The sequence below is a fragment of the Borostomias antarcticus genome (genome assembly GCF_949987555.1).
Source record: "Borostomias antarcticus genome assembly, chromosome: 8".
Taxonomy (NCBI): Eukaryota; Metazoa; Chordata; class Actinopteri; order Stomiiformes; family Stomiidae; genus Borostomias; species Borostomias antarcticus.
In genome coordinates this window covers 10,570,536-10,593,974 of record NC_140241.1, presented here as the reverse complement: position 1 = coordinate 10,593,974, position 23,439 = coordinate 10,570,536, and the positions used below count along the sequence as shown (strand labels likewise).

The 23,439-nt window shown below is 45.3% G+C and overlaps 2 protein-coding genes across 2 annotated transcripts in view; both read right to left on the bottom strand.

Annotated features, from left to right (window-relative positions):
• Positions 1–12,454, bottom strand: part of scap (SREBF chaperone) — a 39,621-nt gene extending 27,167 nt beyond the window's left edge. The window contains 5 exon segments of the mRNA XM_084442330.1: positions 365–585; positions 1,465–1,622; positions 1,935–2,055; positions 3,597–3,800; positions 12,315–12,454. Coding sequence (XP_084298456.1) covers positions 365–585; positions 1,465–1,622; positions 1,935–2,055; positions 3,597–3,718 — 622 coding nt within the window. The 5' untranslated portion in view covers positions 3,719–3,800; positions 12,315–12,454.
• A 663-nt stretch (positions 12,455–13,117) lies between these two features.
• On the bottom strand, positions 13,118–15,911 carry elp6 (elongator acetyltransferase complex subunit 6). The gene is made up of 7 exons (XM_084442418.1): positions 15,692–15,911; positions 15,391–15,469; positions 15,060–15,130; positions 14,828–14,952; positions 14,452–14,650; positions 13,917–14,078; positions 13,118–13,584 (listed from the first exon to the last, which is right to left on the bottom strand). The coding sequence occupies exons 1-7, from the start codon at positions 15,743–15,745 to the stop codon at positions 13,468–13,470; spliced, it is 807 nt and encodes a 268-aa protein (XP_084298544.1). The 5' UTR covers positions 15,746–15,911; the 3' UTR covers positions 13,118–13,467.
• Positions 15,912–23,439: the final 7,528 nt, after the last annotated feature.

Here is a 23,439-nt window from a genome sequence, read left to right as displayed (position 1 = left end):
GTACATAGATCTGGTATGATCTGGGAATGAATGTCAATTCACTCAACATACAATGACCAGCATTAGTGTTTCACCTTTTTAACAGGTTTTTAGGAACTTGTCCCTGACTACAAATCTAAGATCAGCTTACCTTGCGTAAATCACATTAGGAAGGAGAAATGCCAAGCTGTCTTTAGTAGGTGATGACAAGTGCTTTGGGAGCCTGTCAATGTCACTGGCAGTAATCTCTTGTTCCTAATCAGAACTCCCCCGCTCTCTTTGGGTTCCTGGTTCTCAATATCCTCCCCCCAAGACGATCTTTCTACTCCTCCTCCCTTCCTCTCTCTCTCTCTCCATCCCTCCATCTCTCTCCCTCCCTCCCTACCTCTCAGCGTGGCGGAGGTATGCAGGCCATTGGGTTCGTGCTGGTGGACGGTTCTCAGCAGGTCCGGGTCCGAGTCAAACAGCTCCCGTTGGTTTTGCCAGTAGTTGCCGGGGGAGACCAGCAGGCAGCCGTGCTCCGGAAGGACTGTCCGCATGCGTCGTAACCCCGGCAACAGGTCCGTCACCTGCAGACACAGCGCCTCCAGGCTGCGGACGCCAGAACTGCAGAAAAGAAAGAGAGAGAGTGAGAGAGACAAGGAGTGAGAGAAAGGGAGAGAGAGAGAAAGGGAGAGAGAAGGGGAGAGAGAGAGAGAGAAAGGGAGAGAGAGAAAGGGAGAGAGAAAGGGAGGGAGATGGGGAGAGAGAGAGAAAGAAAAAAAGAGAGAGGAAGGAAGAGAGAGAAGGGAGAGAGAAAGAGAGAGAAGAGGAGAGAGGGAGAGAGGGAAGGGAGAGAAAGGGAGAGAGTGAGGGGGACACAGAGAGAATTATTTTATCTTTTCTGAACTAACTTAATTCAGTATTCCAAAAAAATGCACCATCAATTCAAGTGTAAGTGTGTGTGTCTGTGTATGTGTGCGTAGAGAAGAGACTCTCTCCCGCCCCCTGAGATTTTTGCACTAAACTGACTACTGCACTGACTCTTGTGTAGTCCAATTGCACCGCTAATTTTTGCCCTATGTTTGTATCACTGCACTTTGAGTCCTGTCTTGCACTGTCCTGTCCTGTCTTGCACTGTCCTGTCTTGCACTGCCCTGTCCCGCCCTTGCACTTGTCCATTGTTGTATTGCTGTAACCATGGCGTCGGAAAAAAAAAACCTACGTATGTAAAGTACAATGTCAATAAAAGAGTTGTAGTTGTGATGTGTGTACCTGTCAGAGTGGATGTGGTTGTAATGTGTGTACCTGTCAGAGTGGATGTGGTTGTGATGCGTGTACCTGTCAGAGTGGATGTGGTTGCGATGTGTGTACCTGTCGGAGTGGATGTGGTTGCGATGTGTGTACCTGTCAGAGTGGATGTGGTTGTGATGTGTGTACCTGTCAGAGTGGATGTGGTTGTGATGCGTGTACCTGTCAGAGTGGATGTGGTTGTGATGTGTGTACCTGTCAGAGTGGATGTGGTTGCGTATCTCCTCCAGGAGGCTGAAGACCCGGGCCAGCGGAGAGCGGAAGGCATCCACCGGCACCAGGCTGCTGTCCCAGGGAGACACAGCCGCCTTCACCAGCACCTGCTGGATGTAGGCCACCGGGGGACCCCGGTACTGGACACACACGCACGGGCACACACATGGGCACACACACGCACGCACGCGCGCACGCACGCATGCACATGCACAGACACACACAGACACACACAGACACACACAGACCAGGGGAAGGGGGATGAGAGGTGGGCGTCCAGAACGGAAGGAGGGATGAGAGAGGAGGGAAGCAGATACAGGAGGAGGGTTATTTCAGTCCTTCATGTGGAAGGGCGAAGGACCACCTTCGCTGCTGACGTCTCGTAGCCACCGCAAACCCCCCTGATCGGGTGAACTTCCGTTCTGATGACGGTCTGGTCTGGCGCATCTTACCCAGTCCGGACGCTCTCCCAGGTCCCCCTGGGCCTCGCGGGAGGGGACGGTGTAATCTCGGACCCCGGTGGTGAACTCCACCGGCCCGGTCCCCGGTAAGGGCAGCCTCAGCAGGGGGTAGCTGGTGGGGCGAGAGGGGATACAGCAGGCGGATATGAAGAACAGCTCGAGTATTCCAGTAAGAGTACACCTACTGTGGCTTAGGATCCGAATCCGGATAGTCTCAATTCAATTCAATTCAATTCAGAGAAGCCTCCGGCTCCTGCTCTAGGCAGCTCTGAGTACTCTAGGATACCAGAATGACCACATTCTTTCCCTGTGTTGAATCTGAAATTATGTTCTGTGTGAAACACTTCAGTGGGTACGGCCAAGTGTGGGAAAGCCTCATCCTTTCTGCTCAGCGCTCGAGTGTAATGACACCTGAGGAAATATGGGCGTAGTTCCTGATCCCATTTTACTCATTCATTTCCACAACTGCGGATTCCTTCCTGAGTGACCTATCGATGTACTGTACTGCTGATATTTGGCCTGGCTTACCGTATTTCTGGTGATCATCATACTCACTTACTGCATTTGTGGAGTTCATAATCATTTTGAGAAAACAACGTTATTGTTGAGGCATTCAAGCCAAGCCCTGTTGATAGGGGACTTGATTGATTGACTTTATTGAGCAGAGCAAATAACTTGAATAACTAATCGCAAAGCTCAAACGAGTTATTGGAAAATTGATTTTCAGGTGAGCTCTGAACACATACAAAACGGTTTCAGAGTGTTTGGTGTCCCGTTACCATACAACGTAGTCGGTCAGCGAGGTCCCTCCCTCCCTCCCTCCCTCCCTCGTTCCCTCTCTCTCTCGAAGGTCACTGTACCTTCACAAAGGCCTCTTCTGTCCCGGCGGGGCCCCCCCCCTGTCAGGCAGATGGAGGCTGGCCCAGGAACACAGTCCTATTCTCCAGGGGCCACTTTCTCACAGCCCTCCCCTTTAACCTCTCCTTTCAGCCCCTTTAATTCCACCCCGCGTGCCAACCAGACGCTCTGTCTGCCCCGCCGCCGACTGGCATAGCACGGGGTAGCATTTGTCCCCATGACACCACACTGGAGAGGCTCAATGCAGGAGGTGTAACGTGCCGATTTTCCCCCAGTGAGAGGTGGTAGCTATTACAGTGGGTGGGTGTGTGAGTGGGTGTGGAGGTGCAGACAGACACACTGTAACCAACCTGGCAACTAAAACGCTAAACACATTCCCACACGCAAGGTCAATACGCCTGCACACAAAGGTGGCCAAAACTGTTTTTGGGCGCTGGGTGAAGGGCCTTGACCTGCGACCTTACAGCGGAGGGGGGGGCCTATAGAAAGTGCCTCCCCCTCCCTACCCCTCGGGCCTCATTTATCATTGTGGATACACCCTATTTCATTTACACCTGATTTTTGTACTTGCTTTTCTCCGCAAATAATGTGATGTATCGTGACAAAATTCAATGGGAAATATTGTGTATATATCTCACAATATTTCCCATTGAGTTTTGGCATGATACATCACATTATTTGCGGAGAAAAGCAAGTATAAAAATCAGGTGTAAATGAGAAAGGGTGTATGCACAATGATAAATGAGGCCCCTGGTGTCCGGTACATACCCCCATCCCCCCGGTAACAGTACCCACCAGCAGGTGAGGATGCTGGCGGAGGTGAAGAGGATGATGGGAACAGGGTACGAGGCGCACAGCAGCCCGTGGCGGTAGAACGCCGACGAGATCTTCTCCCGTACGCGATCTCGCACCGTCATCCTGGGCGGTGGGGTCAGCTGCCGGCCATCGGGGGGCGCCGCCGGGCGGCCGAGGACGGGGCGCCGCGGGGCATCCAGGGACCTGAGGAAACCACAGAAGAAGAGAGGTTAGCGTTAGCTTCTACACACAGACCCAACACAAATGAAGAGGTTAGCGTTAGCTTCTACACACAGACACAACACAGAGGGAGAGAGGTTAGCGCTACAGAGGAAGAGAGGTTAGCATTAGTTTCTGCACGGACACACCACAGAAGAAGAGGTTAGTGTTAGCTTCTACACAGACACCACAGAGGAAGAGAGGTTAAGCTTAACTTCTACACGCAAAGGCCAATAATCAGACTTTGCTGAAAGGGCAATGGGCTTTGTGTACACAGGGAAATTAGAGCAGCCCATTTCCCATTCTCCACACTAAGATGTATATGGCCCCAACTGTCATCTTTCTTTACTGAGCATTTATTTAACACATTGACTTGGGAATAGGGGACAGAATCACAGGGTAACTCATTCTACGATGACTTCACGATGTTTTGCCCCCTCCCCATATATCCCCCCCCCCCCATGGTATCACAATACGGTGATTCTGCAATAATCGATAATTGTGAGATATTTCATCATTGTAAGATAATTCATCAATGATACATAACAATACTTGTGTTAACTGAAGTAAAAATACCACTATAAAAAGGCAAAAAGCAGGAATTATGTTTTTGTGTGTTGGCTGTAAGCCGACACACCAAGAGGGAATCCTTTTTGTCGCTCCCTTCCTCCGTCCCTGTTGTCGTTGTTGACCTGCAGTTCTATGTTGCTACCACAAGAGGCAGTGGTCCCAGAACATCAAAAGAAAGGACTCCACAGATTTCCCAGGTCAGCGGTGGCCGAGTGGATAGTGCGCTGCCTATCACTGTGAAGGTTGTGAGTTCAATCCTTGGTGTGGACATACCAAGGTACCATTTTGTCACTGGATGTTATAGAAGTTATGTAACGAGCGTGGGTCATATTTGTTAATTATAGACCCTTTTACAGCCTAGTCAGCACAAGTATGCGCGCGCATTCTTGAAACAGTAGCAGAGGAAGACAAAATCGCCATTATTAAGCGTACGGACTGGACTGCGTTTGCGGTGCCCATTTTATATCAGCTAAGTTATTTTGACTACCTGGTTTCACTGGAATGTCTGGTTGAAATGTAGCCCTTCTCAGTCCCATTGTTGCATTCCGCTCGCTCATGCCAGACAACAGTCCTTTGCTGGTCCATTCACTTTGCCGTCAAAATAAATCGGTGTCGGCATTTGTTAAAATAGACCCGTTTGCTTAGGTAAGTGAAGTTTCATGTTTATCTGACACTTGTAAATATGAGCGCCTCTCCTAACTAGGCCGACACCAATTTATTTTGACGGCAAAGTGAATGGACCAGCAAAGGACTGTTGTCTGGCATGAGCGAGCGGAATGCGACAATGGGACTGAGAAGGGCTAGTTGAAATGTAGAGTAATATCTGAAGTAAACAGTAATCCATAACCTGGCTGCATGCTAAGCTAAAGCTAAGTTCAGGAAATGAAGCCCAATGATAGCTAGCTAACGTTAGCTAGTGCTAGCTAACACGCTAGCTAGTGTTAGCTACCTAACTCAAGGCCCGAGGAGTTGGAGATACATTCTCTCAAAGTGCTTTAGCTAAGGTTAGCTACTACAAGCTAGCTAGTCCTTGTCACCAACACTTGCCTCACTAAACGCTAAACTATTCACACAGCAAGCAACTTCAGCTGCCTGGGACTGTCTCGTGAGTAGAATAGCCAGTGTTGTGAAATACATTTAACAACTGGTCAGTTGATATGTTGCACAGCAATCGAGCAGGACAATATCATTAGGGCTAGGTTAGGTAGCTAGCAAAGTCAGCTTGCCCAGCTGGTATGGTTATAGGCTCATTCCTATGGGATAGCTTAGTAGTTTGTGATTTAGCAATGGGTTGTCTAATCACTAGATCAATATTTTCAGTTGGGGATAGGACTACAACACCACCTGTGCTGTGGCACCAGGAATCTGCTCTGACCACTGTTTTTATTCACCACCGTATCATGTTATTATGCAGATTAAATGTACTGTATGTCTACGCGACAACTGACTCTGTACTACTGTATACATGTGCATTACATGCCTCTCTTCTTTACAAAGATGGTCACAACCACAACATGTCCTGAGAGCACATGCAAAATAACAACTTATGTGCAACATAACTGTTAACATAACTTATGTGCAACAACTTAACTTTTAATGTGCATGTATGTATGTTTGATAAAGCATTTAGGAAAAGTTTCAATCAAGACTTCAGTACAACCACAGGCCTGTGGTCACCCACTCCCTTGGTGTTTGACCCCAAGGGAGTGGGTGACCAAAGGCCTGTGGTTATCCATGATGAAACCATCTCACAGGTCTCCTCATTTAAATATCTCGGTGTCTTTACTGACAATTCACTATGCTGGAGTACCCATGTAGACAGTCTCTGTAGTAGGCTACAGCAGAGACTACATTTTCTGCGACGCCTCAGAGTGCATGGTGTTGACCAAAAGTACATGATTGTCTTCTACCGGGCAGTTGTAGAGAGTCTTGTGAGATACGGCATCACGGCTTGGTTCGGGAATCTTTCCGTGCAACTAAAATCCAAGCTGCTTAGATTGATGCAGACTGCATGGAAGGTCATAGGAGTTAGAGATTATCCGACACTACAATCTATCTACGAACAGGCCAACCGAAGACTAGACTGTAAGATAGTCGCTGATCCATCTCATGTACTGCATGAGGAGTATGAGCTCCTGCCCTCTGGGAGGAGGTTTAGAGTCCCCCGGTGCAGGTTAAACCGGTTTCACAAGTCGTTTATCCCTGTCTCAATAAAAATCCTCAACAGTGATAAATAGCGAGCAGGCTGAGACAGTAGGGACTCCAAGTGATAGAGCAGAAGATGCATATGATGTGTTTGTGTTTATTGTTTCTATCGCATATTTATTGTTATTTATTGGTGCTATGTGGCTCCTCACTAACAACTGTGTGTTGACTGTCTACTACAGCATGTGTGTGCCCAAGACAAATTTCTCACATTGTGAGACAATAAAGTGTATTCTGATTCTGATTCTATTACCTATTCTGTTGAGTATTTACAATTATTCATCATTATATTATTACAATTGACCTTTCAAGTCTGCCTACACTTAGGTTACTTAGCTAAGAACCATTTTAATTACAATTTACTTCTAAGGACAAATACTTTACTTTCATATCTTCATATCAATATAATATCAAGATCCTAGTAGATATCCAAATAACCCGCTGTGTCTTGGGCCCATGAGCTTACTGGCTATCCCACTCTCATTGTGCTGGATCAGCATTGGAAGCATTGGAACTGATGTGTCCAGGTGACAAGACCCATCTTTATTTATCAGACATTACCGTCCTACCAGTCCCGCACAGAAACAAACCAGCCAACACACATAAGCCAGGCTTGACCTGGCCTGGTTTATTAAGGAAGGACTATACATTCAACTACAGTATGGCTCACTAAAATAGTTTTTTTTCTCTTTTTTTCTTAAATCACGACGTGTATCAATAATTGTATCGCAAGAGGCCACGATACAATAATAGCATATCGATATTTTGTCCCACTCCTACTTGGGAAACATTATCTTTATTGTGCATTGCAAGATCTCGTCACGCACATTACCACTGGTTAACTATGACATTATAGTGACCAGTATCTATGTCATAGGGTGTCTGTGGCTCAGGAGGTAGAGCGGGTCATCCAATGATCGCAGGGTCGGCGGATTGAATCCTGGCTCCTCCTGTCCACATGTCAAAGTGTCCTTGGGCAAGATACTGAGCCCTAAATTGCTCCCAATGAGCAGGCTAGCGCCTTGCATGGCAGCTGCCGTCATTGGTGTGTGAATGTGTGTGTGAATGGGTGAATGAGAGGCAATTGTTAAGCGCTTTGGATAAAAACACTATATAACTGCAGTCCATTTAAAGGGCAATGCTAGTTTTTGACAACCTGGACCTTATTTACGACATATTATAAGAAGTTTGACTCACCGAGATCACTTTGGTGTAGTTCGGAGGCCTGTAGAAGAAATTTAAAATCCAGCGCGAGCCAGTATATCCATGTAATGACGGTGATCGGGGCACCGAGAATGCAGTTTCTCAAAATCCATTTTCGGCCGCTAAACGGTTGTTTTCATCAATCAGATTGAATGAATCGACAGTTGAGATTCCTAACGCGAGCCATTGTTGTGGTTTTCAAATACGGGGTCTTTAGCCTCTGTAATATGATCTTTACACTCCTTTCCCCACTTGCTCCAGCACGCATGCGCACAGGCCAGCGCGCAGACTGGCTATTCTCCGGCTCACATTCTCTGCGCTACGATCGGATTGTTGCTGACGAATGACGACGACAATATTCTCGGCACCAACAACGATCGTAGCGCAGAGAATGTGAGCCGGAGAATAGCCAGTCTGCGCGCTGGCCTGTGCGCAAGGCGTGTAAAGATCATATTACAGAGGCTAAAGACCCCGTATTTGAAAACCACAACAATGGCTCGCGTTGAGGAATCTCAACTGTCGATTCATTCAATCTGATTGATGAAAACAACCGTTTAGCGGCCGAAAATAGATTTTTAGAAACTGCATTCTCGGTGCCCCGATCGCCGTCATTACATGGATATACTGGCTCGCGCTGGTTTTTAAATTTCTTCTACCGGCCTCCGAACTACACCAAAGTGATCTCGGTGAGTCAAACTTCTTATAATATGTCGTAAATAAGGTCCAGGTTGTCAAAAACGAGCATTGCCCTTTAACATTTTGTCCAGACAGTCAGTGTAGCTCTGTCACAATGTCATAACCAACACTATCTCAGCAGTGTCAGTGTCACACACAGAGCCAAGTTAGTTTTTTATTTTATTTACTAAAACTTTACTGACAATCACAGCTAGTGTTTAGTGTTAAAACAGACTGATGGAAAAAAAATACTTCCATGGAAAAATGCTTTCAACTGCAAGGTTGACCATCAGAGGCAGGTCTGAGCTATCTATGTCTGTTCTTCTTGGTTTACGCTTCACACTGGCTCTCTGCTCCTCTCCGTCACAGCGTGCCACACAAACTCAAGTCAACACTGTGACATGGTTCACTAGGCTACGCATGTTTGCCATCCCAGGCATCACAACTCTGACACAGTGCCTCTCTGTGTTGCAGACAAGCCTAGCGCTGTTCCATTCTGCCACTGGCCTACCTGTTGAAGGGAGTCCTCCTGGCTGCCTCTCTCCCCTGCCCGCTCAATTTCTCCAAAAGCACAGCGTCTTGGTGGTTTAGGCCTATTGGTTGTCCCTCCCAGACATAAACAGAATCTCTCTCTTCACTTGGGGCACCTTACTACAGTGGCTATAGTCTGTTGAGCGCTCTCACAACAGCTTCGTCCCACAAGACCTCCGGAAACATTCCCCAATGGAATTTACCTCCAGAGTCGCTTGATCTTGCACTATAAATACACCACCGGGCAGTAAACACACACACAAACACACACACACGCACACGCACAGCACCGGTTCAGGCTGGAACAATAGGCCAGGTTGTCAGGAGGGGGTTGAACAGCCAAGCCCCGCCATGAAAACCTAGCATTTCCAATGCAGCTCTTTTACATTCATTTTACTACGTCTTGTTGACCTCCGTCCTCATCTTACCCTCTTTAGGAAGAGATCCTTCCGTGGTTCATCATCATAGTGGGGTTAACTGCCGTTTGGCCAGTGCCCAGCGCCTCTCTCCATCAGTGAGTTAATCTGGGATTGAGCTGACCGAGGCTCAGCCCCCCCCCCAACCCCCTCGCTCCCCTGCCCTCTCTCCTGCTCAGCTACCTGCATCAGGCTTACTAGCAGGGAACACCCTGTACCTGCAGGACGCACACAGGAGGCAGCCTCTGCACATGACAGGACAGTTAACGCACAGCCCCGTCCACCTGCGGACTGGGCCAGGGGTTGAGAGCGGCATTGAGATCAATGAACGAATGACCAGGGTCTTTGTTGGGGCCATGAGTTGCGGCCCGGGGGCCTGTTCTGCTGGCCAAGACCCGCGTGCATGCATGCATAGTCCTACAGCTTAGCCAGGGATGTGGACACTTTTAATACGGAACCTTCTTACACTCACTTCAACCAGACAACAATGCAGCTTCTGATATCCGTTAAATCCGCCCCAAAAGTCAGACATTCACTCCTAAGCATTGTGGGGGAAAACTGAGTAACTGATCTCAAAGATTTGCTAATTGTCCACAGGAGAAAACAATAAGTTGACTGTGGGGCACACTTCTCACCAGTCACATGTCCAACCACACAGTTTCAATAAGCCATCCGGGCCAGTACTGGCTAATGTTGTCTTATACACCAACAGGCGGCAGAACAAATTCCTAGTATGTGTAAAAACTACCTGGCAATAAAACTGATTCTGAACTGGCATGCTTTACATTTCTTAAGCGTGAGGCAGTAGACGACGTGTCTTACCTCTTCACGATGCCTCCTAAAATCCCCAACTCAAAGGCATCTCTGGAGCCCACAGAGTCACACTGCAGGCCTAATCCATTCCCTCTGGCATACAGCATTAAGCTTAATATTCAGACTCGCAAGTCTGAATCTACAAAAGTACAAATTGCTCAACTTAGGCTGACACCTTGAGTCCAGGGATTCTAGCTACACCGATAGGCAGGAAGATGACAACATCCAGAACACAATTCGCTTCACCCGCTGTGGACAGCTTGCTCCTGTAAAACTGGCTGACACAATGTCTAGTTACTGTACCTCTGCATGGACATATGGTTCTGTGCATTGTTGCAACACAACGCGTTTACAACCTTACTTGAACACACAAGAACCTGAATGGCCAGTCAATCAGTAACCACTATGAACCTGAAGACCAAGCTCCTCTCCAAAACCGGCACCTGAGCTCAATTTCAAGTCCAGTTCACGGACCCATAAGTAAGATGATCTGCATCTGTGATTATTATCACCTCCACATTGCAGAGGACATGTGTAGGCAGCAAATTGACAGCTTTAGAAAAAAAAGATAACTAATTATGTATAACAAACATGGCTGACTAAATGCCATGTACCCCAATAATTTTGTTAATTGTTCAGCCCAGTTGTGTGGAGGGTATACAGGGGTATACGGAGTACACTTCTTTATCCATGGACCCACAGTAGACCCACTTCTTTATCCATGGACCCACAGTAGACCCACTTCTTTATCCATGGACCCACAGTAGACCCACTTCTTTATCCGTGGACTCACAGTAGACCCACTTCTTTATCCGTGGACTCACAATATATCCAGTTTTTTTTTTTTTTTACACCATTAATGTAAAACTAACATTTCTGCTTAAGTTTAGCCTACCCACTGTCATCACTACATCTCTGGCTAGGCCCATCGCATAGCGCATTCCTACCATCAATGCTTGAGCAACAATGTTGCCTATTTTGAACAAGTTCATATGTGGTAGGTTGGATGCTGTGTAGTGAGTACAGTTAAGATCTGTTCAGGAGAAACTAGACGAGAAGACGGATGTCTGTAGCTCGTGTGTCTATAGCTATAGCTTATATAAAAAATATATTTCTTCTGTTCTGTTGAACGCAGAAGTATTACTTAAATCAAACCTGGGGGTTATATTTGCCAGAGCGCATCCGAGATAATATTCAGCCTTCGTCCGTCACACTAGGGAATCGGTTTGCCTCTGGTGATGCAACACTGTCGCAACATCACCTTGCAATTTCTCGGCTAGAACAGAAACTTTAAGATTTTAAAACGTGATGATCCCCAGTAGCCGGATATTTCCAAACAAGTGATCTAATCACAGAAGTATTCAGTGAACAGTGTTTGTTTAAGCAGCGAGCAAACTCGCAGTGTGCAAGCTTAGCTAGCAGAGTAGGACGAATACAGGCCCCCTGCCTACAGTACTGGATCCGGACGACCTGTCAAGACTGTCAGGCGTATTAGCATGGGTTTTTAGCACATGCCTCTTAGCACGGGTAAAGTAGCTTGCAAGCATTGTTAGCTACTAGCTGTCACTGTATGACTGACGTATAGTCAAACCTACCGGTGTAAGTGGCAATTATCTCAGCCCAAAAGGAAGCTTAGGCTAGCTAATTCCAAACCCACCATGGCTGGTACAGTAGTACTTTAATCCAGCTAAATTAACGAAACACAGTTCATTAACGAGGACAATTACCTCGTGAGTACCCCGGCAACAGGACATGTCAGCTACTGCCTGTTTTGTATACTTCCGTGCCTTTTGTTATGTTTGCTGTGTGTATTTCTTGTTTTGTTTGCTTTGCTGCAACAAAGTAATTTCCCTTCGGGGCTAAATAAGGATGATAGCTACCCATCCTTCTAATAGAGCTATATCCATCCAACATCCATTTAGCGAGTAGCTACGGCCATGTAGCGTTGCTCGGATACATTTACACTTAACGAGGTTCGGTAGCTAATGTCAACAATGTGTAGCTAAGCTGACTAGCTAACTAGCATAGCTGTTTAGTGTTAGCAAGCTCGCTTAGAAGTGGCTAGGTTAGAGCTATCAGTACTTGCCTGGATAACTTTCTCTTCTTGGATCTCTTCGCTTAAGTGCTGATCCCCCAGACCCAGTCGTGGTTTGCTAGTGCTATATTTTATAAATAGTTTATTCTTTAAATAGCTTGATCACCACCGCTGCTCTGAAAATAGTTAGCCTACCTTGCAAGATAGCTAAGGCGTCGGGTAGACACGACGAGGCATGAATCTGCTCTGCTCTAGCTACAAATAAGCAGCTAACCCAGCTAGCTCTCAGCAGCCTGTCAAAGGAAGACCCTTCAACTTCGACCCTTCACCCTCCGGGGAATACTGTGGTCATATAGCGGCATCTGGTGGACAATTGAATTAAGACACACTTTGCACATGCACATTTTCTATATATTTTCTTCATCAAAATCTTGCTACATTTTAAAGCTAGCTAGATTTTAAACTGCAACGGAAAAGTCACACTCTCCTACAATTACATATCATAGAGAGTCTACCTTCATATTTTCAACTTATGTGCATATTTAGTTATATAAAAACGACCTCAAATCATCACTATGAATTCTGTGAAGTGTCGCCCTGAAAATATTGCTTGGCGATGCCTCGTCATTGTATGAGAATTCCATATTACTGTACCAACGTTACTGTACATAGGAGTTGGTGGAATGGGAGTTAACGCAGCCCCCCTCCAGGACTCCAAATCGCAGCGCTATCATCAAAATTAGCAACCCAGTTTAAAACCGACACAACGCCGTTAGATTTGAAAACCGGAATTGTTTAGAGGGCACTTTGAGCTACAAAGTAAGCAAAATTGTTATCACCAATCTGGTTTTATACATTTACAGTTTTAATGACGTTGTCGCCTCAGAGTGGGTGTTAACGTAGCCCCTTCCACTACGTTTTCCATGTTTCAGTTGATATTTATTTTTTGCATCCTCTGGTGTCAGTTGCCATTCATGCCCAAGTTTACTGAATGATAGAATCCAATATTTAGTCCAATACCAACCACCAATAGTCCAGAAGGCACACCTGGTTTTACTCTATGTAGTCAATACTCAAGCCCCCCATTAGGGAAATTTGAGCAAGGCAACCAAATTAGATTTATGTAGATGAGTGTGCCAGGCAGAAGGGTTAGATGGGATGAGGAGGATGGTTGGGGTTGATTGGAGGGGTCAGGGGTCAAGGCTCAGAGGACAGCGCTAGACATCCCACGGGCAAAGAAGGAGGCTCCCTTATCATGGACCTTGTACTGGAAGAGCTTCCTCTGGCTCTGCTGACCTCGTGCCCGCCAACATACTTCCACCTGGAGGGGCAACAAACAAACAAACACACACATCCATGTATGTCCACAAACAAACAAACAAACACACACACACACGTATGCGCAAACAACACATCCATGTATGCACACATCCATGTATGTGCACAAACACACACAGACACACACACCCATTTATATGCACAGCGCGCGCACACACACACACACACACAAACATCCATGTATGCGCACAGAAACACACACACACACACACACCCACACAAATGTTTAGTTTACTGGGATCTCCCTTTCCTTCACCCACCCCTTAACTAGTTTTTATCACAAATACTCAAAACAAATAACCAAACAAGCCTCACTTGTCCGTGGATGTCCCTGCAGTAGCCGGTAGGTAGGCCCTGCACCTGGAGAGTGAGACTGCTCTGGTGCGTCAGGCCCCTCAGGAGCCTCTCTGAGCTTTCTTCCTCACTGTCCTCCTCCTCTTCCTCCCCCTCACACCGGACCAACATCACCACGCTACCCTGCAGACCAGAGGAAAAGAAAAGCTGATTAATAACCACAAACGCTTATCCAGGTGTGAAACAAGCTTCAATGTGGTTTATTTGTCAGACAGTAGATATGTTTATCATGCACAATAAAATGATTCTCCTCACATAGTCTAATAAAAAACAAGCAATGCTAAAACAAGTACAGCAGTAAAAGTAGCAGCAATATTAAGCAAAATGTAAAAATAATATATAAAATACAAGATGTGTGTGGAAACAGCAACATAAAAGCGATTCAAAGGAAATAACCCCAAAATATGTCTTGTGTGTGAGCTCCTGGAAGTTCCTCTTTGCAAATGACCAATGCTATTAGTATGCAACATTACACTGGGGTTTCCACACCTCTGACCTTGAGCTCGGAGCAGACGGTGGCTCTGCAGTAGTGGCTGAAGTCCAGCGCTGCGTCAACACCGACTCCCAGACCCAGGAGAACGCTGAGGTCATCCACCAGCAGGACTGGGGGACCCCACTCCCCCCCCCCCGCCTTGGAACCCCTCACACTGCCACACACAAACTCATACAGCCCCCGCAGGCCGGCTCTGGGAACGCTGAGAGGAGAGGAAGAGAGAGCCACGGAGAGTGAAGGCATCGAGTGAATCTCTCAGCCTTTGTGCAATGTTTGTGCGAGTGTGTGTGCGCGCCGTGCAAGGTGGTTTATTTGTTGTGTGTGCGTGTGTGTTTGTGTGTGTATGAGAGGGAGGTGTCATCGGTGATTGGAAAGTTACCGTAGAAAATCTAATACTGTTGATCCCGTGTTTGTCTCTTTATGAAGCAGAACCCCGAGGGATTCCTTCAGACCCTCCAGAAATATCAGCTGTCCTTTCTCCCTGGCCTGAGCTAGATTCACACCCTGGAGGACGACACACACACAATTAGACTCGTACTGTATAACGTTACCTCGCTAACAGGATCTATTGGATTGATGATGATCCATCAGGAGACAGCTAGTAAACTCACAGTTCTCTGACTGACTGCACTGTAGTGACTGAAGGACTGCACAAGGCCCAGAAAACACACCTTGCAGCCCGCTGAAACACAGACAAAAAATCATTATGCCTTGGTTACCTTACTCTGTGTCCCCATTTGAAACAAAAGGAAAAGCAGTACTGTTGGATGTCACTAACAAACCCACTGGTTGAATATCTCATTCATCCCCTCCCGTCACGCACATTGGAGATATGTGCCGAGGCTTTTCTTAAAGTGGAGATATGCTTCCACACCGCGATCATTCTCCATCTCCGATGCAGTTATTGGAAAATAGACAGTTCTGAAATCCACCCACACTTACCCCGTAGATAAAAGGAGAGGAAGTGGTGAATTAGAAAAGAGGCGTCTGTCTTTCTGTCAGAGACCAGGATAAACTCTCCCTGCACAGAAGCAGAAGACAGCAGAGTTATTTAGACATAGCTTCTAGCAACCGTTAGCACACCTAGAACAACTTATGCCACTCTAGCATTTATATCTTTGGAGATCTACGTTGGCACTATAGTACAGGGTGGGTACCCTTACGTAGATAAGTTGTGGTAGCTAAAGTTAGCTAGTTAGGTTGTTAGCTAACGTTAGCTAGCAAGTTATTTAACTTAGCCTACCTCTTGGAAGTCATCGGGACTGGTGTTGAGAATACTATTGAGCTCTGCAAACATCTTCAGAGATGATGACGGTTTCCTTTTTAGCAAACTAGTGAGTTAGGTTACGCTGTCCACACAGGGCTACAGTAGAGCCAGTTAGCTCAGAAATATTATAGCTAAAAAAGAACAAAACGTTTTTAACTTAATATAGCTATAGCCAGATGATGAATCGTGAACACAGTATTTTCTTCGTAGGAAAGTAGTGCTAGTTCGTCAACATAAAATGAGCATTACCGCCACCATATGGATTGGAGTGATTTGGCAGCCTCCCTGTTTATTTGTCACATACATACGAGTAGTGAAATGTTTTCCCGTAATATCTCCTATAGTGCGCGCACACTAAGCAATATAAAGAGGTAAAAATAGAAAATAAATACAATTAACCAAAAAAACATGTATTTTATGGTAAACTGTGACCAACACTTTGTATCTAACTATTGTCTCTATATGAACTTGAGAGGCCCGTGTGCCTGAGTGTGCTAGGCACTGTGAGCACAGGGTCAAATAAAAGACAGAAATAGATATCAAATCAAATCAAACTTTATTTATAGCGCATTTCATACACAGAGGTAACACAATGCGCTTTACAGAGAGCAATGGGAGGGTGGGCATAGGTCCCACCCCTACATATTCCAGAGGGAAGCAAAAAAAGTTTCACCCGGGGGCCAGAAAAGTGAGCTGTAAAAATGTTTCCCTGATGATATGTAGGAGTCAACAGGCATATAAATTAGAAGCTGACAAGGGACCCACAGACCTGATCTAATCACCAAGGAAAGAGGTGATGAGAATGAGATCCTGCCTAGAGACAGAAAATGGAGCTACGTTTTAATTAACAGAGAACACAAATTAAGTCACCCTAGAGATAATATATAATACATGTTGGAATTGACAATCACGAACAGCCGGGATAGATCATGTAAAGGAAATTAGTTAATGTGCAAAGTAAACCAAACTAATTAGAGTGAGTGAGTGTCAGGTGTCAGGAACCCAATAAGAAAAACATTCAGGAGAACAGATGCTCTTCAGTCCTGACCAGGATCTGGACTGAGCACTTGGACCTGGTCCTCGGGCACCATGAATGATGACTGCCCACTGCTCCTGGCTGCCCCTGGAGGACGGCTTGGATGGGAAATATGCAGGGAACAATTTCCACCGGCCACCACTGAAGACGTGTGTGTGTGTGTGTAGTGTGAGCTGTTGTGTAGTGTGAGCTGTGTCACCCCTCACTCACGTGTGTTGTGTGTCTCACTGTGTGGCCAATAAAGACCCTCGAGGTCCAGAAAGTTTTTAAAGTATGCTTACAGAACATAATACTGGAGAGTGCTAGACACCATTATTTTTGCTAACAAGATGAGCAGTAGGGCAACAGGAGCCACCTGTGACAAGTACATCTTCATCAGGTCACCTGACATGACCTGATGAAGATGTACTGACATCGAAACATACTGCACCTTAATAAAAGGCTCTAATAGCCGAGTGCTCCAGTGACTCCTCTCCCGAATTGTTACCACTGATGTCCTGCTACAGCTGAAGCGTGGCGAGCCTGTATTATTGTACGTCTCTCATCATCAGTGAATATATACTGTACCTCGTCATATCAGGGCCATAGTGGTCGTGTGCAGACCATAGTTTTCTCTACACAGGACCAACAACAAAAGGTCTTGAACCCCCCCATTCCATCTGCGAAAATGTGAGTCATGGCCACCTGTTGGCCTGTAACATTATCCATCATATACATTATATATATCAGAAACTGCATTGTGGCTCATATTACTAGTGAACAGGTTTGCAGGGAATTAATGTAAATACAGACCAAAAACTGAAGGCAGAAGTCACCATCTCTTTATCTATTACAAAATGTAGGCTCATCTCTATCACATTTTCCATATTTTCATGAGTTAATTCACAGATCTAATATTTTTTAGTTATTTATCCTGTGTGTAACATAACAATCACAGATCTGCTCATGCTACCAGGCCCGGCATTGCAAGATTCCAAGCCCAAACTGTGTTTTGTTGGTCAAATACATGTTTGTTTGTTTGTTTTTTAAATAAAAGAAATAGATAGGAGATAGAGTACATAAGCCCAACAACCCCCCCCCCTGCCCCCCTCTACCCCCACCAGACCATTCATCTCAGAGAGTCAGGTAAGGGGTGAAATCCAATCCAGGACTACCATTCTGACGAAATTAGCCCCAGGGTGCTTAAGGAGTGTGCGGGACAGCTGGCTGGCGTGTTCCAACACCTATTCAACCTCTCCCTGAGGCTGAAGAAGGTGCCACAGCTGTGGAAGACCTCCTGCATCATTCTGATGCCCAAAAAAGCTCATCCCAGCGTCCTCAACGACTACAGGCCAGTGGCACTAACGTCTCATGTCATGAAGGTCTTCGAGAGACTGGTTCTGCAGTGCCTGAGGCCCACGGTGAGTGACTTCCTGGACCCCCTGCAGTTTGCTAACCAGGCCCGAATCAGCGTGGACGATGCCATCATCTACGTACTCCACAGAGCCTACTCACACCAGGAGGGGCCAGGAAGTTCACTCTTGTGTTGTTTTTGTACTGTAATACATGCTTTGTTATTGATTTTACCATTTGTTTAATAAAAACAAATTGATCAGAAAAACAGTGCCTGAGCGTTCCGAGTGTTGTGGAAGTGTGCATGTGTGTATGTATATATGTGTATACATGTATGTGTACTCCTATCTATTTATACAGACTGGATGTATGTACATATTTTTTATTATATTCTATATACTTTACACATGCTGTACATGTGGATGTATATAGTCCCTGTGCTTCCTCTTTTTATGCTTAATGTTAATATGCATATTCTGTATCTGCATTTCCAGCCTTGCTGTATTTTTTTCCCACTACTGGGACATCAAATTTCGTCATTGAATTATCTATCTATCTATCTATCTATCTATCTATCTATCTATCTATCTATCTATCTATCTATCTATCTATCTATCTATCTATCTATCTATCTGCCTGCCTGCCTGCCTGCCTGCCTGCCTACCTACCTATCTGTCTAAGAAAGAACATGAAACATGATTAAATACAAAATGGAATAATATTGAACATCTAGTCTACACAATCACTATTTCCTCTGCATCAACACTACACTACACTCACAACATACATTACTACAGTATAAACGAGTCATTCTGCTTGGGCCTCAGTGTTCTTTGCAGTCTGGTGTGCTTCTGCTTGGGGTGCATCTCCTCTCTTTCTTTCTTACTGGGATTGCACTACTGAAGCGCCATTGACAAAGATTGATTCGGATCTGCTCCAATTTTTTTTTTGCATAGTCCTGCTAAAGAATGAACTAACCAACCATCCAACCTCCCAACCAACCATCCAACCACCCACCCAACCACCCAACCAACCAACCAACCAACCTCCCAACCAACCAACCAACCAACCAACCAACCAACCTCCCAACCAACCAACCACCCACCCACCCACCCAACCAACCACCCACCCACCCATCCAACTAACCAACCACCCCGAACCAACCAACCAACCAACCAACCACCCAACCAACCACTCCCAACCAACCAACCAACCAACCAGCCAACCAACCAACCAGCCACCCAACCACCCAACACACGTGACCCAAAACATATCCTCCTGCCCTGCATTGCAAGAACGTGATTGAAAGAACATGAAACATGATTAAATACAAAATGGAATAATATTGAACATCTAGTCTACACAGTCACTATTTCCTCTGCATCAAAACTACACTACACTCACAACATACATTACTACAGTATAAACAAGTCATTCTGCTTGGGCCTCAGTGTTCTTTGCAGTCTGGTGTGCTTCTGCTTGGGGTGCATGTCCTCTCTTTCTTTCTTACTGGGATTGCACTACTGAAGCGTCATTGACAAAGATTGATTCGGATCTGCTTCAATTTTTTTTTTGCATAGTCCTGCTAAAGAATGAACTAACCAACCATCCAACCTCCCAACCAACCATCCAACCACCCACCCACCCACCCAACCAACCAACCAACCCAACCAACCAACCAACCAACCAACCAACCAACCAACCAACCAACCTCCCAACCAACCAACCAACCAACCAACCAACCAACCAACCAACCAACCTCCCAACCAACCAACCAACCAACCAACCAACCACCCACCCATCCAACTAACCAACCACACCGAACCAACCAACCACCCAACCAACCACTCCCAACCAACCAACCAACCAGCACACCAACCAACCAGCCACCCAACCACCCAACACACGTGACCCAAAACATATCCTCCTGCCCTGCATTGCTGCCGCTGGGGCAGACGTAATACTGGGCTGCGTTCTGAATCGTGTGCTTCCATTCTATATACAGTAGTATGCCAGAAATTGATGTAGTATGTCCCAATACATAGTATGCCACATGCAGTATGGCAAAAATACCAGGACGTATTTTGCAGTATGCAAGCCAGCACACTTTTCTGGGTATTCTGACCCACAATCCTGTGCTCAACGGAAATTATGTCACAAAAAATGATGTATGTCGCGACAGAGTCGTTTTGATGAATCCCAGCTGTGGATGACTTTTGCTTCATGGACAGCGATGGATGAGGTCAAATTTGAAGACGCAATGTTATGACAAGGTATATCCCAATTGGATGCATACTGCATGCAAAGTATGTACTTTCTAGGGGCAGCTGTAGTACGTACTGTAGTAAAAAGTAGAAGTACGCGATTCAGAACGCAGCCCTGAAGTGTGACTTATCTGATTCAGTACTTGCTGGCACAGACGTGCTGCAGGGCCCCCACACATACAGGGTTAGGGTTCGAACCTTCGACCGCCCAACAGAGGAGATTGCTGGCACAGTCCTGCTTTGCAAGTGAAACATTTTTTTTCCATTTGGCGAAGCATGGATGGACTCAAATTAAAGGGTTATTAAGTTACTAGAAATACTTTATGTGGAATCTTCCTCTTTTGCATTTTGCAATAGTGTTCGAAAACATGTAAAAGTAAAAAAATAATAAAAGAAAATTGCAATATATGTTTAGTATTTAAACTGCAATTTAATTCCATTCATGTATAACACAATATATATTTTTAAATCTATGTCAAATATAATACCACTTCACAGTTTCATAAGCATTTCACTTAAAGTACTGGTGGTGTTGGTGTTGGGAGCAATAGGGCCTGGGGTCAGAACGCTGCTGTATGCTCAATCATACAAACATCTCATCAAACAAAACATTGTCATCATTACATTACTCAAACTGGACATGGTTCAAGATACAGTGTATCATGTGAAGTTACGTATTGTTGCTTTAAGAACATGTACAAAACAAATACTGTACAACAATAGTAAAAGGTCATTTTTATTCTGGGATGGGGGCAGAGTATCTTGGGGCCTGCACTTTAGAGGAGGGTTGTTTTGGTGGAAGGATGGTCTGTGGGAAGAATGGCCCTGTAGGCACTATCAGGTGAAAAGGACTTTAGAAAAATCTATTATTAAAATGTGACGAAGCAGGCGCAAAAAGGGAAGGGTGGATATGTGGATAATGATGGGGGGGTTGTGTTACGAGGAGACAGTGAGCTGAATGGAAGCGCAAAGAGGAAAAGCAGAAGGAAGTATACTGTATAATTTGATGAGAGGAATCATTTAATTGTGCCTCTCAGTTGAAGAGAGTGACAGAGAGCACGGACGCCACCGGGAGCAGGAGGAAGCTGGAGCCGAAGCTCTGGGCGTTGTTGCACAAGTTGCCTTGGCAACATTTAAGGTTCATGCCTGGTATCATTCCAGTCAGCGTTCCTGAACATAATATCTTGGAGGCACAGCCCTTCATGGTCATGTTCAGGGCCTCCATGTCCACTGCAAACACACAAAAGGTACTGTTAATCTCATGGCTCAACGATTTACCTGTGCAATGTAAAGGTTAAGTGTTGTAACTATCCTTGGACGAAATAAATTATTCTAACTCCGTTGAATGGTTCTGGCTTCTTGACCCAATATTGTACGAGAAATTCTATAACAGCAACCATGCATTCCTCTGAGTATTTCCAAAATGGGCCTCGAGTCTGCCTCAGAAATGCAAGATATTTGTGTGAATAATTGAGTGTCGGTCATCTGAAACAGTACTTGTAGTGGAGACACAGTAGTCCTCATCCCCCACACAGTTGAGAGTGCTGTCGCAGTTCAGGATGGTGCATGTCTTGCATTTTTTCCCATTTCGGGAATGACTGCCGGGTTCTTGAAATTAGAAATCAAAGGCTTGTTTTAATACATTCTGACCAGTTGAATATTCCTCTGCTCATCAGATTTCATTTATCCAAGATTTCTGCTTATCCAATTTAATTCTCCAACTGATTTGAATCAATAAAGTCCTACTACCTACTACTACAGTAGCTCATATCAGGCTATAATGTAAGGGGTGAAAGACAATGTCAAAATTTGCATTCAATAGTCTACAAGATTGTCTGCTGCTAGGCATATACTTACCTGGAGTATCCATGTTGCAGAGGTCTGTGGCGCAGCACTTGCTATTGATTATAGTTCGTGAGATTCCCAAATTAAGTGATCCATTCATGCACTGTGCTGGCACTGCACAAGACCTTGTGGTCAGTTCTAAGATTTTTACATCACCTACAGCAGATAAGGGAAATCATTTTAGTAATTCACAACTGACCAGTCAAAGGCTGGCACAACAATCCAAAATCCAAGCCAAACATAACACATCTGAATAAAATTCTTTCACCCCCCCCAAAATTGTACCTGTGTAAGATGTGATCTCCATTACTCCACATTGGCTCATAACGCTTGGACAGTCTGCCGTGTCCGTGCAAGATCCCGATATGTCTGTGCACTCATAACACCTAAGAGTGGATGCTTGGAAGGGAGGGATCAGAAGAGAATCTGGTGAAGAGAAACTAGACTGCTTTTTGATGATAAATTACTGGACACATTTCAGTGTCACACATGCAAATAGGCCTACTGTACATTCAGACTATAAGACATCATTATTTACTTTATTCAATTTGATTTCACAAGCACAGTCGATGAACAATTGGGTCAGCCAGCCAGCCAGTATAGCCTCAAGAATGCAAAATTTTTCCAGGTCAGAAAGACTCATGTAGGGTCCCAAACATCACTGGAACTGAAAGTGGTTAAAAATTGTTCTAATAGCACCACCTTTCTTTTGTTTCTTTTCTTCAGAGTCTAGCCTAGTTTCTGTGGACGATAAAGTTAGTACAATAAGACCTAATTGACTTGCAATTATGAATCAAATGGGTGGAAATTGACTAGCCAGCAACATCAGCAGTTGGGAGCCTGTAGAGCCTAGCTCCTGAGCTACACTGATTATGGAGTAGAGTCCAGCTGAAGTCACAGAGACAGCCCATGGCACTAAAGAGCCCCTGACAAGACAGAATTAATTAATACCTTAAGGATTCAATGACAATTTGACTTTAAAAAAGATATAAACACTCAAATTAACCCCCAACAGACTGTCTTCATATTTTATTTGCTTTGGGTGCCCTGTGGAGTGTTTAAGTGAGTTTGGTAGTGGATGCTAGCCTGTACCATTGCATTACGCTAGCATTAGCATGACATGAATGCCCAAACAAGGGGCAGCATGGAAGCAGCTGAAAATCATCTCAATCAATCAACAGCCTAATGGCTATGCCTCATGTAAATGTGACGTGAACACTATTGTCAACAACCAGGTGTGCTCTCTC